We start from the raw sequence: 17,463 nt of genomic DNA, 5'->3' as shown, positions 1-17,463 counted from the left end.
GCAGGCGGGGCGGGGCGCGCCGTCTCCCGGCCTGTCTGGAGCGCGGCAGCGGCAGTGGCGGCAGTGGTGGCGGCGCGGCAAGCACCGGCCCGGGGAGCAGCACCATGAGCGGTGAGTGGCGGCCTGGCCGCTGTCACCCGCCCCGGCCGCTCCGGCTCTCGCCGCTCCAGCTACACACTCCAGCCCCCGAGTCCCTGCGTCCCGCTTGCTCGCGGACCCCGTCCCGTCGCTCCCAGTTTCCGGACCCCTGTACGCCCAGGTCCTGGCCCCTGGTCACTGCACTTTTCTGGAGTGCCGGGTCCAGGCATTCCTAGTCCCTTGACCCCTGTCCATCACTTACACAGCCTGCTGCTGGACACCTGTCCCCCGGATCCCTCAGTCCCTGCCCATCCTCCGACCCCCTTGTGCAGTTACCGGACCCCCAGTTCTCAGACCTCCTCAGTCCCTCCTAACTCCTCGACCCTCTGAGTCTCAATTGCACTCCTGGGTCCCCCTGCTCCCCAGCCACTCCCGAGGCCTCTGTCCCCAGTCACTCCAGTCTCCGCAGGGGCAAAGATGTTGCTGACCATTATGTTGCTGGTCATTCTTAGTTTGCTGACCCCTGTGCCCCGCGTTCCCCCGGCTCTCGGTTCCCAGAGGACTCTGAGTTCTCCAGCCTCTTTGTCTTCCCCGACCCTGCGGTTCCCTCCTCCCGTCTCCCCCCAGTTCTTTGCTGTCCCAGTCCCCAGTTGTTGGGTTTCTCATTTTCCCTCTCTGATCCTTGCTTCTTGCATTTTGGTTATTTTTTCATTCTTCAGCTCCTTCCATTTCTTCTCCTGCTCCTTTGAGGTCTCACTTGACCTGCCCTGCAGTGCTTCCTCTGCTGTCCAGTGTTGAGCCCATCTGGGGGTCTCTGCCCTTCCCATCCACTCCTCTCCCTTCCACTGGAGTGCTGGGTGGTTTTGGTGGGAGGCTGGGAGGGGTGTGTGTACAGCCTGTCCTCAGCATTTCTGAAGTTTAGTCCCTAGGCTTGGACGGGTGTTCTCAGCCCTTTCCACTCATGAGATCTGATGTGTTTTGGTGCTAAGTCATCCCTGGGTGTAGTATGTGGAGACGGGAGTGACTCAGGGAAGCCTCCCAGCTACCCTGACTGGGATCTGGATTTACTTAGGAGGACCCGCCTACCCTCCTTCTGCCTGTTTTCCCCTCACTGTGGAATTGCCTCTACAGAATCCTTGCAACCAGCGCTGCTGGCCCTGACCTTGGACCCAGGCTTTTCTGGAAGTTGAGGCGGGGCAAAGTGAAGGCCCTGTGTCTCTCTTCATCTTTAACTTTTAAGTTAACTCTGTGGATCATTTCCAACAACTTAGGTGCCTTTTGTTTTGCTATTCATGAATAAAGTTTGTGAAATTGATGATGCTGTTGCGGGAGCTTGGGAGGGGCATTTTCCTGGGAGGTAGTCCAGCTTCTGTTGTCAGATGATTTTTGGTCTACTTAAGGGTTTCTGGTCCTTGAACTTTAGTGATACCACAACAAAGATGTGATGAGTTCATCCAGGAGGTAATGTAGCCTGGGATAAGTGCAGACCCTGGGGGCAGACAGCTTGGGTTCAAATCCCAGGTTTGCCACAGAAAGCCATATGATTTAGAGCAAGGTGCTTGAACATTCTGGAAGTCTCGGCAAAATGAGGATAAATAATAGCACCTGACTCTTAGGCTTGTTGCAGTGACTAAATAACATTACTCAGGTAAAGTGATTGGTACTGTGCTTCTCACATGGTAAGGAGCTCGGAGCTGCTATTATTGTTTCTGTAAGGACCCTGTGGGGTTCAGTTCGGGTTGTTTTCTGGCTTCCCTTCTGGGACAAGGGCTGGGGCTAAGTAGCCCTGGAAATCTCTTCCTTTTTATGTGAGCATGGTGCCTCCACCTTAGACTGTCAATCCTGTACCATTCTCTCTGCTGCCTACATTGTGAGAGCCAGTGAAATTGACAAGCCAAGGGAAGCAGACCAATGTAACCTTCAAGGAGCAACTTAGTATCAAAACTAAAGAAAATTTAAAATTCAGTTGAAAAACCCCATTAGGTTTAAGATTAAACAAATTATAGAATGAAACTAACACATGATTTTTTTTTTAGGAAACAGCATTAAGGATGAAAGTCTTCTTTTGGAAAGATTGTAACTGAGGCAGAAAAAGTTGTTGCTGATGATTGGAAGGGAAAGTCCAAAGTGTTTTTCACCCATGGGATTAATTGGGACATAAAAAAATGTGGCATGGAACTGTTTCCTGTCTTCTGTTCTTTTTTTTTTAATTTAAGAAAATTTCAAGGCAAAAGAAAAAGTGGTAAGAATAGTCTAATGAACCGTTACAACCTCATGACCATTTCACCCACATACCTATCTACTACCTGCCTTCCTCCCCAGTTTATTCTGAAGCAAGTCCAAGATACTGTATCATTTCATCTGTAAGTTTTTCTAAAATATGTATCTCTAAGCTATAGGGATCCTTTTTAAAAAACACAATTCCATTATCATACCTCTGAGAAATAAGCGGTGATTCATTAATATTAGATATTCAATGTTCAAATTGCCATGATTGTCTTATAATTTTATTTTATAGTATTTTTTTTGGAAGAGGGGGCCAAGCAGCGCTACTTGCAGGAACTTAGATCCCCGACCAGGGATTGAACCCGCCCCTGCAGTGGAATGCTGAGTCCTAGCTACCGGACTACTAGAGAATTCCCTATGGTCTAAAATCTCAGGGTCTAAATAAGGTTTAAACAATGCAGATTGGTTTGTCTTTTACTTTTTTTTTTAGATCTCTCTCTTTTTGTTTCTTTAAATTTTTGTCATATTCACAGAATTGTGCAAACATCACCGTAATAAATTTTAGAACATTTTCATTACTCCAAAAAGAAACTTCATACTGATTAACAGCTGTTCTTCATTTTCCATTTCCTCAGCCCCAAGCAACCACTGATCTACTTTTTCTCTCAATGGATTTGCCTGTTCTGGATATTTTGTATAAATCAAATCATACAATAGGTGGCCTTTTGTGTCTGGCTCTTTTCACTGAGTGTCATATTTTGAAGCTTCATCATGTTGTAGCATGTATCTGTACTTCATTGCTTTTAGTGACTAAATAATATTCTGTTGTGTGGGTATTCCATATGTTGTTTGTCCATTCATCATTTGATGGACATTGACTTGCTTCCACTTTTGGGGTATTATGAATAATGCTGCTGTGAACATTCACATGTAAGGTTTTGTGTGGATAGTATGTTTTCATGTCTCTTGGGTAGATATCTAAGAATAGAATTGCTGAGTGCATTTTTTAAAGCAATTAATTAATTGTGCTGGGGCTTTGTTGCTTCATGTGGGCTTTTCCTCTAGTTGCAGCTAATGGGGGCTACTCTTCGTTGTGTGCAGGCTTCTTGTTTTGGTGGCTTGTTGCAGAGCACAGGCTCTAGGCACGTGGGCTCAGAGGTTGTGGCTCACGGGCTTAACTGTTCCAAGGCATGTGGAATCTCCCTAGACTGGAGATCAAACCCGTGTCCCCTGCATTGGCAGGCAGATTCTTTTTTTGTTGTTGTTGTTTTTTCTTTTTATTTTAATTGGAGGCTAATTACTTTACAATATTGTGGTGGTTTTTGCCATACAGAATCAGCCATGGGTATACATGTGTTCCCCATCCTGAACCTCCCTCCCACCTCCCTCTCCATCCCATCCCTCAGGGTAATCCCAGTGCACCAGCCCTGAGCACCCTGTCTCATGCATTGAACGTGGACTGGCAATCTATTTCACATATGTTAATATACATGTTTCAATGCTATTTTCTCAAATCATCCCACCCTCGCCTTCTCCCACAGAGTCCAACAGTCTGTTCTTTACATCTGTGTCTCTTTTGCTGTCTCACATATAGGGTCATTGTTACCATCTTTCTAAATTCCATATATATGCGTTAATATACTGTATTCATACAGTATATTATATGCTGGTGTTTTTCTTTCTGACTTACTTTGCTCTATATAATAGGCTCCAGTTCCTCCACCTCATTAAAACTGATTCAAATGCATTCTTTTTAATAGCTGAGTAATATTCCATTGTGTATACGTACCACAGCTTTCTTATCCATTCGTCTGCCGAGGACATGGAAGCAACCTAGATGTCCATTGGCAGGCAGATTCTTATCCACTGAGCCACTGGGGAAGTCTTGTTGAGTTCTTCTGAAAAACTGTCAGACTATTTTCCAAAGTAGCTGCACCATTTTCCATTCATCCAGCACTGTAAGAAGGTTCTGGTTTCTTCATGGCCTCACCAGTGCTCTTTTTGATAATAGCCATTCTAGTGAGTGTGAACTGGTATCTCTCTGTGGTTTTGATTTGCATTTCCCTGATGAGATCCAACCAGTCAATCCTAAAGGAAATCAGTCCTGAATATTCATTGGAAGGACTGATGCTGAAGCTCCAATACTTTGGCCACCTGATGGGAAGAACCAACTCATTAGAAAAGACCCTGATGCTGGGAAAGATCGAAGGCAGGAGAAGGGGACGATAGAGGATGAAATGGTTGGATGGACGTGAGTTTGAGTAGGCTCCGGGAGTTGGTGATGGACAGGGAAGCCTGGTGTGCTGTAGTCCATGGGGTCACAAAGAGTCGGACATGACTGAGTGGCTGAATTGACTGAAGAGTATGGATACTGAGCTTGTTGGCCATTTGTGTGTTTTCTCTGGAGAAAAGTCTGTTCAGATTCTTTGTCCATTTTTCTTTTTTTAAACTGGGTTTTTCTTTATTGCTGAGCTGTAAGAATTCTATATAATTTCTGGCTACAAGTCCCTTATTATATCTTTACAATTTTTTTTTCTCCCATCTGTAGGTTGTTTTTTCACATTCTTGATGGTATCCTTTGAAGCACAAAGTCTGTTTTTAAACTGTGGATTCCCCTTTCATCTCTCTCTCCCTTTTTGCCCCCCTGACATTTTTATTGAAGGAAACACTTGACTTTCGTGGGATTTGCTGACGGCATCCTTTTGGTGTGGTTCATTCTCAGTCTCTCACATAGCCTGTAAATTGGCAATTAGAGTTTGCTGTGTTTTGCAGTTGAAAGTGTTCCAGTAGAGGCAGAGGTCAGATGGCTACAAGGCCCAATACATTAAGTGCAAATAACCAGGAGGTGGAATGGTTAGGTAATGCACGCACAAGATAAATGGGCATCGCGGGGCCAGAAACAACTAAGATGACCGCCGATAGGGGAGTGGACATGTGTATGTGGTATGGTCACATGGTGGGAAACCTCAGAGATGTTAAAAGGGATAGCACAGATCTATACACATCAGCGTGACTGTATCTTACCGTGAGTGTTCTTTAAAAAGAAGCAGGGTGCAGAGTTACACCTAAGATATACACCTTGATTACATTAAGACGTGCATGTAAACAGTGTTTATGGATTCACGTATGTGTGTAGAGGAGACAAGTGGCCAGGATGATGGCTACCTGCTGGATGTGGGTGGTTGTCTTAGCACAATAGTGTCATGAGTTGCTTGTTTCTCATTAAAGAATCCGGTAGGTGGGAATGCTTGATCACCAGCCTCTGTCAGCTAAGGCATTCTGATGTTCAGATAACGCTTCTGCTCTTCCTGGGAAAAAAGTAGAACTTGGAGGGGCAGAAAGTCATTATTCTGGTTCTCAGGCACTGTCTTTGGTAAGACTTTATGTTTGAAGCTCCTTGGTACTCATTTCAATCAATAATTATTCTGTCATGAATCCTTCTTACAGTAGAAAGACCCTGAAATCCTGGCTTCAAGGTCTGGGGAAAGCCAGACCCAGAGAGGTCAAATAATGAGTGAAACAGACAAGCTCTAAAGGGCCGAAACACCAGAGTTTGGGGGCTTAGTGGGTAGTTTACTGCGGCATCTGGCCTGATGTTTAGGTGCATTCTGGCAGCTTTTTCTTATCTTTCTGGAGTGTTGAAGATTTTCTCTCAGATTTTCATGATTTTTTTCATGATTGTCATGATTTTCTCTCTGGCATTGACTACTTCATCTCCAGCATTGTATTTGGGTACAGGATCGGCTGATGGCAGGGTTGCAGGGAGACAAATTAGGAGTTTAGGATTAACAGCTGGACACTACTATATATAAAATAGTTAACAATAAGGACCTCCTGTATAGCACAGGGAACTATATTCAGTATCTTTTAATCAACTGTAATGAGCCTATAATGGAAAAGAATGTGAAAAAGAACGTGTGTGTATATATATGTATATAATATATATAAAATACATATAATATATGGGTTTCCCTGGTGGCTCAGATGGTTATATATATTATATATCTGAATCACTTTGTTATATACCTGAAACTAACAGAACATTGTAAATTGCCTATACTTCAATTAAAAAAAGTGGTTTAAAAACAAAGAATGAGCTGAAATGAGTGACTGGCAAAGAGAGCAACTGTGGTTTCCATTCAGGGCAGAAAAGGCGATGATGCCACACGCAGAGCTCCGCCACCCCAGATGAGGGCCCTGGGCTGGTCTGTTACAGCGGGCTGTGAGAAGAAGGTGTCCTGCTGTCAGCAGACATCTGACGGCCTCCCTTGTCAGCAAGTGACACTGGGCTCGGTTCCATGGATCTCCACTCCCACTTCCCTGTTGCATGGCTGTGCCTGGGTGACCAACAGGAAGTCAAATGCTCAGAGGGCTTGCATTTTGAAACTGAATCCTGTAAATTCTGGCAGTGTGAACATTTGTCACCGTCGTCGTCGTCGTCGTTCCATCGCTAAGTCATGTCTGACTCTTGGCAACCCCATGGACTGCAGCATGCTGGGCTCCTTTGTCCTTCGCCGTGTCTGGGAGTTTGCTCAGATTCACCACTGAGTTGGTGATGCCATCCAGCCATCTCATCCTCTGCCACCCTCTTTTCCTTTTGCCTTCTGTCTTTCCCAGCATCAGGAGTTTTCCAGTGAGTTGGCTCTTCGCATCAGGTGGCCAAAGTATTGTAGCTTCAGCATCAGTCCTTCTTGTGAACATTCAGGGTTGATTTCCTTGAGGATTGACTGGTTGGATCTCCTTGCAGTCCAAGGAACTCTCAGGAGTCGTCTTCAGCACCGCAAAATCCCAGATAAAGCAGCTCCCGTGCTGCCTGCACATCAACTGTGAGTTTTCAGCGGGTGATATCACCCCTGTGGAGGTGAAACATCTGCTCTTGTGTCTAAGGCACAGATCTGCATGATGTACAGATTAGCGGTATTGAGATTTCATGGCGGGAGTGATGAAGAAGATAATGTCTAGGAAGGATCCTAGGAGGGAAGGAGAAAAAGCTTGAGAAACACTGACATAAGCTGAAGTAATTTTAGCACTATCACATAAATTCGCATTTTGCTTTTACCCTTAACATTTCTGAATAAAACTTTATCATATTGCTATGTGGTCTTCATATCGATCACTTTTGTGGACTTCACAGTCCATCAGTAATCCATCATTATGCATGTGACATAATTTTTAAACCACTGACTTGCGGAAGCTTATCCACCCCCTCTATTTTTTCTTTTCCCTTTCTCTGGCTGAGCCGGGTCGTCTTTGCGGCGCACAGGCTTCACTCACTGCGGCATGCGGGCTTCTCTGGCTGTGGCGTGTGGGCTTAGCTGCTCCATGGCACGTGGGGTCTTGATTCCCTGACCAGGGACTGAACCGTGCCCCCTGCACTGGAAGGCAAATTCTTTACCACTGGACCGCCAAGGAAGTCCTCCCCCCATTATAAGTAATGATGCAGTGAACACTTTTGTCCAAGGTAGTCTTCCTTTCTTTTAATGATGTCTTGAGGATAATTTCCCTAAAGTAGCCTTAACGTGAAAGTATTGATGGTTCTTGATTTCTCTTTCTGCCAAAGCCGTTGCAACTTGTTTAAAATGCTCCCAATGAGAGTGAGGCGCTAGTGGCAGCAGAATCCGGCCGGAAATTCAGGGTTCAGCGTTCCTCAGGCTTTTATTGAGTGACGGTTTGGCGCATCTTCGTCACATAGCAAAAGGTCAGTATTTGTTGAAGGGACTTGAATGAATGTACCCAAAGTGTTAGAGTAATGTATGTGTTAACCAGGACTCTTTAATTGCATGTGGCGGAAGCGGATTCCGGAAACTGGGAATTTATTTATTTTTAACTGTATATAACTCTGTGTATTTAATCATTTTTGGCTGTACTGGGTCTTTGTTGCTGTGCCCGGGCTTTCTGTAGTTGTGGCCAGCGGGGGCTACTGTAGTTGCGTGCGCGGGCCCAGTAATCGCGGTTGGTGGCCTTCAGTAGTTGGGGCACATTTTAGTTGCCCTGTGGGATGTGGAGTCTTCCTGGACCAGGGATCAAACCCCTGTCCTCTGCACTGGCAGGTGGATTCTTAACCACTGGACCACAGGGGAGTCCTCAATGGGAGTTTAAAGCATCTTGTGCTGGGAAGGTCTAGCGTAGGTGCCTTCAGGCTCAGCTGGCGCTTAGAGAGTCATCAGGACTACCTTTCTGTCTGGCTGGCTACTACCTTCATCTCTGTTGGCTTTACCCTCAGGCAACCTCCACACCTTGGAGGCAAGAGGGCCACCAGCAGCTCTTGGGTCATATCCTACCTTGTAGCAACACCCGAGCAGGGCAGATCTTTCCCAATCGCTCCAGCAGAAATCCTGGGGCTCACTCATAGCTGTCTGGCTTGCCGTGCAGCCATCCTGGAACTGACCGGTCACCACGGCCCTAGCTGCCCAGGCCTGGGTCCTGTGCCCAGTCCAGAGCCCAAGGGTGGCATCTGTCCCACCTGTCCTCTGCTTGGAGGATGAACTGAAGCGGGAGGGCTCTTGCAGTTGGGAGCGGGGTGCTCAAGGAAGACCTTGTGGGAAGGTTCTGTTTCAGCAGAGCACCGAGGAAGGGAGAGGCTCCTGAGCTGCTGGACGGGTCAGAATTCCTTTTGCAGAGGTGGGGAGGGGTGTGGGAGAAGCAGCTGAGGCCCCCAGGGGTAGGCAGGACCCTTCCCCTCCCTGACTTCAGCTCGTCCATCTGTCTATCTCGGAGACTTCCCCTCCCTGCCCCTGCCACCCTTCGCCGGCTTTGCACGAGGTGGGAAACTTGTCCTCAGTATCTCGTTTCTCCTTACCCGCGTCGGCATATTTTGGAATCTGCCCTTTCCTCCTTCTCCTTAAAAAAATTAAGCAAAACTCTAAAATACCAAAGATTATTATGAAAACATAATAGACCTATAAATATATTTACCTTTCTAGGGTATTAACTGTTTAGGTAACTTCTGTCTGTGCATTGCAGGCAGATTATTTACCATCTGAGCCACCAGGGAAGGCCTGACTATGTTCAGAGCACAGGCATTTTACCCGATTCATTGAGTCTACACTTGAATTAGTGTTTCCATTTATTATAACATTTTCCTGTGTTCCTTCTCCTCACAGTTCTTTAGAAATGCGTAACATTCCACTAAATTGACGTGCTGCAGTTATTTAACCTTTCTCCTAGTGCAGGAAAAGATAGGAAATTCCATTTTTGATGTTCTGGGACGGAGCTGGTAAACGTTTTCTGTAAAGGGCCAGATAGTAGGTATTTTGTGCTTTGCGGGCCATCTGGTCTCCATCCCAGCTACGCATCGCTGTTGTACAAAAGCAGTACGGGCGATATGTAAGTGAAAGGACGTGGCTGTGTTCCAATAAAACTTTATTTAGAAGAACCGCAGTGGTTCGGATTGGCTTGGGGGCTGTTGTTTGCTGCCCCCTGTGCTAGAACACTGCTGGAAAAATCTGTGCCCCTGACACTGGGTTAGGCAGGGGTCATGTTGCAGTGGAAAGTGATGTGAACTCAAGCCGTCCTGCATTTAGCTCCCTACTTGAAGGACCTGGGCAGGTTGTTGATCTCTGACTCTTTATTGGTTCATTTTTATTTTATTTTATTTTTTGGCTTCATTGCTGCAGCCGGGCTTTTTCTAGTCATGGAGAGCGAGGGCTGTTCTCTGGTTGCGGTGTGCGAGCTTCTCATTGCAGTGGCTTCTCTTCTTGTGGAGCGCAGGCTGTAGGCACAGGGGCTTCGGTAGTTGCGGCTTGCGGGCTCTAAGCTGCTCAGGCCTCAGAGGTCGTGGCGCAGGGGCTCACTCGCTGTGGCTGGTGGGCTCACGAGTTGCAGCATGAGGGCTCTGGAGCACATGCGGGCTCAGTTGCTCCGAGGCATGTGGGATCTTCCCGGACCTTTCTTATTTACCGTGCCACCAGGGAAGTCCATGAACTTCTCTGACTCTTAATTCCCTCATCAGAGGATGGAAATGAAAGTGAGTGATGGCGGCTTGCTTGCCTGGTGGTCCAGTGGTTAAGAATCCAACTTGCAGTGCAGGGGATGTGGGTTCTCTCCCTGGTCAGGGAAGTGAGATCCCACATTCTGCAGAGCAACTAAGCCTGTGTTAGTTGGGATCTACTGGGGTCCTGCATGCTGAAACTAAGATGCCACGTAGCCAAATAAATAAATATTAAAAAAAAAAAGTGAGTGCTGAATGTGAGTGTTGTTACTTTGCTCATCACCTGCGCTGCACCCCACCCCCTTCCACCCCTCTCCACCCTTTTCCACCTTGGTTTAGGTTCCCAGGGATCAGGAAGGTGCTTTGATATTCTTGTAGCTTTTGGTGTTTCCTATACCTTGCTTTCCAGTCTCTGGACCACTCCTCATTACCAGTAGTTCATTCCTGTTTCCCTGAAGCTTTACCTGCAGTGGGGAATTCATTTTTTTTTTTTTAAATAAATTGAAGTATAATTGATTAATGATGATGTACTAGTTTCAGATGTATACCAAAATGATTCAGTTATATGTGTATTCTTTTTTCCATTATAGGTCATAAGATATTGAATATAGTTCCCTATGCTATACAGTATGACCTTGTTGTTTATCTACTTTATATATAGTAGTGTGTATCTGTTAATCCGAAACTCCTTATTTATTCTCCCCTCAAACTACTGCACAATTGCACTCATCTCACACGCTAGCAAAGTAATGCTCAAAATTCTCCAAGTCAGGCTCCAACAGTACGTGAACCAAGAACTTCCAGATGTTCAGACTGGATTTAGAAAACGCAGAGGAACCAGAGATCAAATTGCCAACATCCATTGGATCATAGAAAAAGCACGAGAGTTCCAGAAAAACATCTACTTCTGTTTTATTGACTACACCAAAGCCTTTGACTGTGTGGATCACAACAAACTGTGGAAAATTCTTCAAGAGATGGGAATACCAGACCGCCTTACCTGCCTCCTGAGAAATCTGTATGCAGGTCAAGAAGCAACAGTTAGAACTGGACATGGAACGAACAATGGACTGATTCCAAATTGGGAAAGGAGTATGTCAAAGCTGTGTATTGTCACCCTGCTTATTTAATTTCTATGCAGAGTACATCGTGTGAAATGCCAGGCTGGATGAAGCACAAGCTGGAATAAGTTGCTGGGAGAGATATCAATAACCTCAGATATGCAGATGACACCACCCTTATGGCAGAAAGCGAAGAAGAACTGAAGAGTCTCTTGATGAAAGTGAAAGAGGAGACTGAAAAAGCTGGCGTAAAACTCAGCATTCAAAAAATGAAGATCATGGCATCCAGTCCCATCGCTTCATGGCAAATAGATGGGGAAACAATGGAAACGGTGACAGACTTTATTTTCTTGGGCTCCAAAATGAGTGCAGATGGTGACCGCAGCCATGAAATTAAAAGACACTTGCTTCCTGGAAGAAAAGTTATGACAAACCTAGACAGCATATTAAAAAGCAGACACGTTACTTTGCCGACAAAAGTCCGTCTAGTCAAAGCTATGGTTTTCCAGTAGTCATGTACTGGAAAATGTACATGTGAGAGTTGGACCAGATTGCCTTACCTGCCTCCTGAGAAATCTATATGCAGGTCAAGAAGCAACAGTTCTTGACCTGCATACAAGCAAATGTACATGTGAGATGTGAGAGTTGGACCATAAAGAAAGCTGAGCACTGAAGAACTGGTGCCTTTGAACTGTGGTATTGGCGAAGACTCTCGAGAGTCCCTTGGACTGCAAGGAGATCAAACCAGTCAATCCTAAAGGAACTCAATCGTGAATATTCATTGGAGGAACTGATGCTGAAGCTGAAGCTCCAATACTTTGGCCACCTGATGCGAAGAACTGACTCATTGGAAAAGACCCTGATGCTGGGAAAGATTGAAGGCAGGAGGAGAAGGGAATGACAGAGGATGAGATGGTTGGATGGCATCACCGACTGGATGGACATGAATTTGAGCAAGCTCCGGGAGTTGGTGATGGACAGGGAGGCCTGGCGTGCTGCAGTCCAGGGGGTCACAAAGAGTCGGACACAACTGAGCGACTGAATGGAATTGAACCGAACCCCCTCCCTTTCCCCTTTGGTAGCCATAAGTTTGTTTTCTGCCTGTGAGTCTGTTTCTGTTTTGTAAGTAAGTTCATTTGCATCAGTTTTTTAGATTCCAGATATAAGTGGCATCATAGGATATTCATCTTTCTCTGTCTTGACTTCGCTTAGCATGATAATCCCCGGGTCCATCCATATTGCCGTAAATGCCAATATTTCATTCTTCTTTATGGCTGAGTAGTATCCATTGTATATACGTACCACATCTTTTTAAATTAATTAATTAATTTGGCTGCCATGGATGTTTGCAGCTCAGGGAATCGTCGATCTTCATTGCAGCATGCGGGATCTTTAGTTGTGGCATGTGGGATCTAGTTCCTCGACCAGGGATCTACCCCCTGCTTCCTGCATCGAGAGTGCAGAGTCTTGGCCGCTGGACCACCAGGGAAGTCTGTACCAAATCTTCTCTATCCATTCGTCTACCGATGGACATTTATGTTGCTTGCATATCCTGGCTGTTGTAAGTAGTGCCTTTGTGAGCATAGGGGTGGAAGTATCTTTCTGAATTAGCGTTTTTCCCAGATATGTGCGTAGGAGTAGGATCGATCCACTCTCTGTATATAATAGTTTACATGTGCTAATCCCACACGCCCAGTCCTTCCCTCACCCACCTCCACCCCCTTGGCAAACACGTGTCTGTTCTCTGTGTCTGTGAATCTGTTCCTGTATTGTGGATATATTTAAATAAATATTTTTATTTTTGTCTGGGTCTTCGTTGCTTTGCGTGGGCTTTCTCTAGTTGTGGCCAGCAGGGTTACTCTGCAGTGTGTGGGCTTCTCATCGTGGTGGCTTCTCTTGTGGAGCACAAGCTCTCAGCACACGGGCTTCAGCAGTTGAGGCTCACAGGCTCTAGATCGCAGGCTCAGTAGTTGTGGCTCCTAGGCTTTAGTTGCTCCACGGCATGTGGAATCTTCCTGGACCAGGGATCGAGCCTGTCCCCCCCTGCATTGGCAGGTGGGTCTCGTCTACTGCGCCACCAGGGAAGCCCTTTGCCATATTTTAGATTCCACATAATTAACATCATATGGTGTTTGTCTTTCTGACTTACTTCACTTAGTGTGATAGTCTCGAGTTGCATCCGTGTTGCTGCAGATGGCATTGCTTCATTCTTTATGGCTGAGTAGTATTCCATCGCATATACGCACCACGTCTTCTTTGCCCATTCATCTGTGGACAGGGATTTAGGTTGTTTCCATGTGTTGGCAGTTGTGAGTAGTGCTGCTATGAACATAGGGGTCCATGTGTCTCTTGGAATTACAGTTTTGTCCAGGTACGTGCCCAGGAGCAGGATTGTTGGATCGTGTGATATTTCTATTTTGAGTTTTCTCAGGCACCTCCACGCTGTGCCAATTTACATTCCCAGCAACAGCGTGGGAGGGCTCCCTCTTCTCTACATCCTCTCTGGCATTCGTTATTTGTAGACTTTCTGATGATGGCCTTTCTGATCATTCTATTTCCCTGGAGCTTCCCTTGTGGCTCAGCTGGTAAAGAATCCACCTGCAATGCGGGAGACCTGGGTTTGATCCCTGGTTTGGGAAGATCCCCTGAAGAAGGGAAAGCCTACCCACTCCAGTGTTCTGACCTGGAGAATCCCATGGATTATATAGTCCGCGGGGTCACAGAGAATCGGACACGACTGAGCGACTTTCACTTCACTTGCCAGCAAATGGGGAATTTCATTTTAAACGTTTCTTGGTGAATTTAGTGGGTATACAGCGATGGCTGACGTAGTAAATTTGCAGTGTGCATTTCTCTAAACGTGAGGGAAGATACACTATCTCTTCATAGTGTTTGCAGCTGCACTTTTCCTAGAGCAAAGATTGGCAAACTGGGCCGACAGCCTGTTTTGTAAATAAAGCTTTATTGGAACCCAGCCACACCCGTTCTAGCTGTTGCCTCTGGTTGCTTTTGCACTCTGATGGCAGAATCAAGTAGCTGTGACAGGGACCAACTGGCTTGAAAAGCCAAAAATATTTACCATTTTGCTCTTTACAGAAAATATGTGCCGACCTCTGCTCTAGAGCGAATTCTTGGCCTGTTTATGAGTCCACTGTTGAGCCAGTCTTTGTTTTCAGGCATCACAAGGCCACTTGGATGGCCTGAGCCCATCTGCCTCCCAGCACAGGCTGCCTCTTTCCATTGTGTGGTGGCGGACAGCTTGTCCTTTTGTCCTCGTCCACCTGCGCTGCTTTGCCCAACAATACTGGGAACCAGCGCCCTGACTTTGGGGGTGAATGCCTGCCCGTTTTATCTGTTCATGTGCTAATGCGGACAGAGCTGGTGCTTCACTCACGCTGCACACTCGAGGCTGCTGCTGTGTCTTGGCTGTTCAGGCCTTCTCCCTTCCTTCTTTTCCTCCTCTTTCCCTCCCTCCTTTCTTTCCATTTCTGTCTCTCTGTCTTTCTCTCTTTCCCCCTCCCTCCCTCCATTCGTTCCTTCTTCCTTCCTTTTTCTCTTTCTGTCTTTTGCCATGCTCCACGTGGGATTTTAGTTCCCTGTCCAGGGATCAGACCCGTGTCCCCTGAAGTGGAAGCTCAGAGTCTTAACCGCTGGACCACCAGGGAAGTCCCGAGACCTCTCCATTTAAAGCAGCCATTTGGGGGACCAGAGAACGGAACCCCAGTCTTTTAAAAATTATTTATGTATTTATTGGCTTTGCTGGGTCTTCGTTGCCGTGTGGGCTTTCTGTAGTGGGGTGCGGGGGCTCCTCTCCAGTTGTGTGCACAGACGTGTCTCTGTGGCGGCTTTTCCTGCTGCAGAGCATGGGCTCAAGGGCGCTTGGACTTCAGTAGTCGCGGCACGTGGGCTCAGTAGTTGCAGCTCTTGGGCTCTAGCGCATAGGCTCGGTAGTTGTGGTACTCGGGCTTAGTGCTCTGAGCCATGTGGGATCTTCCTGGATCAGGAACTGAACCTGTGTCTCTTGCATTGGTGTGCAGATTCATTACCACTGAGTCACCAGGGAAGCCTCAACCCTGGAGTCTTGATCCAACAGTTGTTGAGTTCCTTCTGTGAGAAGGGGAACCAGAAACACAAATCATCCAAGATAACGTCCCACAGGGCTCCACAGACATGCCAGGTGAACTGCAGTGTGGCAGGGTATAATGTCACTGCAGGTGTCTTGTGTTTGTTGCATGATATCAGTGAGTCATCTGTTGTGTTTTCACCTGTGCTTTCAGGTGTTATGGCCCCAGTGTAGATAATTTGATGCAGAAGGAGATGGGAACAGAGGAGCTTTGGGCCAGAGCGGGGAACAGCTGTTGTGGAAGCGGTGGCCCTCACTGAGGGTCTGGCCACTGTCGTGAAGGAAGAGCTCTGCTGGACAGGGCAGCAGAGGAGTGGGGTTGCGGCTGGAATGGCATGTGGGAGCATGTTTTTATTAAACTGTGGAGAAATATTATGACATCCCCGTGTGCTGCAAGAATTGCATACACAAGAAGAATTGAAGATGTAGGATAAAGATGCTGGAGTATGTCTTGGAGCAGGTGAGAGGAGGTGGGGTTCAGAGCACAAGTAGAGGTTTATGTGTTTTCGCCTCTCGGAGCCTCAGTTTCGTTATCTGTGCAATGGGATAATTGAACTTACGTGAGGGCAGAATTTCCCAGTTTCGGCCCTCTTGACATTGGGCTGGATAATTGTGTCAGGCCGTCCTGTACACGTGGTAAACGCCAGCGGCAGCCTCCTAGTTGTGTCAAAAATGTCTCTAGATGTTGCCGAGTGTCCTGTTAAGGGGAGGAATCCTGGTTGAGAATTGCTTCTCCCTCCCACTCCTCTGTTGTTATTGTTATTAGTTGCTGAGTTGTGCCTGACTCTTTGCAACCCCATGAACTCTAGCAGCCCGCCAGGCTCCTCTGTCCATGGGGATTCTCCAGGCAAGAATACTGGAGTGGGTTGCCACGTCCTTCTTCAGGGGATCTTACCAACCCAGGGATCGAACCCACATCTCCTGCATCGGCAGGTGGATTCTTTACCACTGAGCCACCTGGGAAGCCTCCTGCGCAGGGATCCCTTGTATTAAATAAACCTCGTTGAATTCTCCTCACTTGAGAGTGCCTGCCACTTCCTGTTAGGAGCCTAACTGGTACATCAGACAGACACTCCCTCCCCTCAGTGTAATCAGAACCATGGAAGAGAAGTGAGCTTGGCTTTTCTGCCTAGTGTTTCCATGGGGGCTGGGCACTCTCTGGAGTCCTGTCCCACCCCTAGGGGATGCCTGCTGTGGTGGCTCCTTTGGCTTCGAATGGGCTTTATCTGTTGTCCCTCCCACAAAATGTTTTCTTATTGAGGTGAAATTCAGATACCCTAAAGTCAGGGAACCTTCTCTTTGGACTTTGCTGGTGGCTCAGTTGGTAAAGAATCTGCCTGTAATGCAGGAGGCCTGGGTTCGAGCCCCGGGTGGGGAAGATCCTCTGGAGAAGGGAATGGCACTGCACTCCAGTATTCTGCCCACGGACAAGAGCCTGGCGGGCTGCAGTCCACGGGGGTCACAAAGAGTCGGGCACGGCTGAGTGACTAAACCCGCCACAGTTTGAAACCCTGTATGCTTTTAATGCAATTAAAACAATGAACAGTTGTGAAGTTAGAAATTTAAGCATTATAAAAACAATTAACCAGTTAACAATCCTTAACTGTTTAAAAATGAACAGTTCAGGGGCAGTTTAGCACATGGGAAATGTCATGAACTTACCACGTCCGTCTAGTTCCTAAACACCTTCCCCACCCCCAGAGGACACCCTGTACCATTAAGCAGTTATGTTCTCTCAGTGTGGATTTTCCTCTTCTAGTCTTTCCTGTTTTTTTTTTTTTTTTTTAATTATGTGTTTGTTTTTGGCTGCGCTGGGTCTTAGTTGCTGCATGCGGGCTTTTTTCTTTTCTCCATGCATGTGGAGCATGGGCTCCAGGGTGCATGGGCTTCACTAGTTGTGGTGTTTGGATTTTCAGTAGTCCTGAGACAGGTGGAATCTTTCTGGACCAGGGATCAAACCCATGTCCCCTGCATGGACAGGTGAATCCCGAACAGGTGGACCACCAGAGAAGTTGCCTTCCTATTTTTTTAAAAGCACAGCTCAA

At 46.7% G+C, this 17,463-nt stretch overlaps 1 protein-coding gene across 1 annotated transcript in view; it reads left to right on the top strand.

The window, feature by feature from the left end:
- The window catches only part of SNX29 (sorting nexin 29), a 600,629-nt gene continuing 583,166 nt past the window's right edge, over positions 1 to 17,463 (top strand). Inside the window, exon 1 of the mRNA XM_027527872.1 lies at positions 1 to 111. Coding sequence (XP_027383673.1) covers positions 105 to 111 — 7 coding nt within the window. The 5' untranslated portion in view covers positions 1 to 104. The remainder of the gene's footprint in view (positions 112 to 17,463) is intronic.

The sequence above is a fragment of the Bos indicus x Bos taurus genome, chromosome 25 (assembly GCF_003369695.1).
Source record: "Bos indicus x Bos taurus breed Angus x Brahman F1 hybrid chromosome 25, Bos_hybrid_MaternalHap_v2.0, whole genome shotgun sequence".
Classification (NCBI taxonomy): domain Eukaryota; kingdom Metazoa; phylum Chordata; class Mammalia; order Artiodactyla; family Bovidae; genus Bos; species Bos indicus x Bos taurus.
The sequence above is the reverse complement of the archived record's forward strand: the minus strand, read 5'-3'. Positions and strand labels throughout refer to the sequence as shown.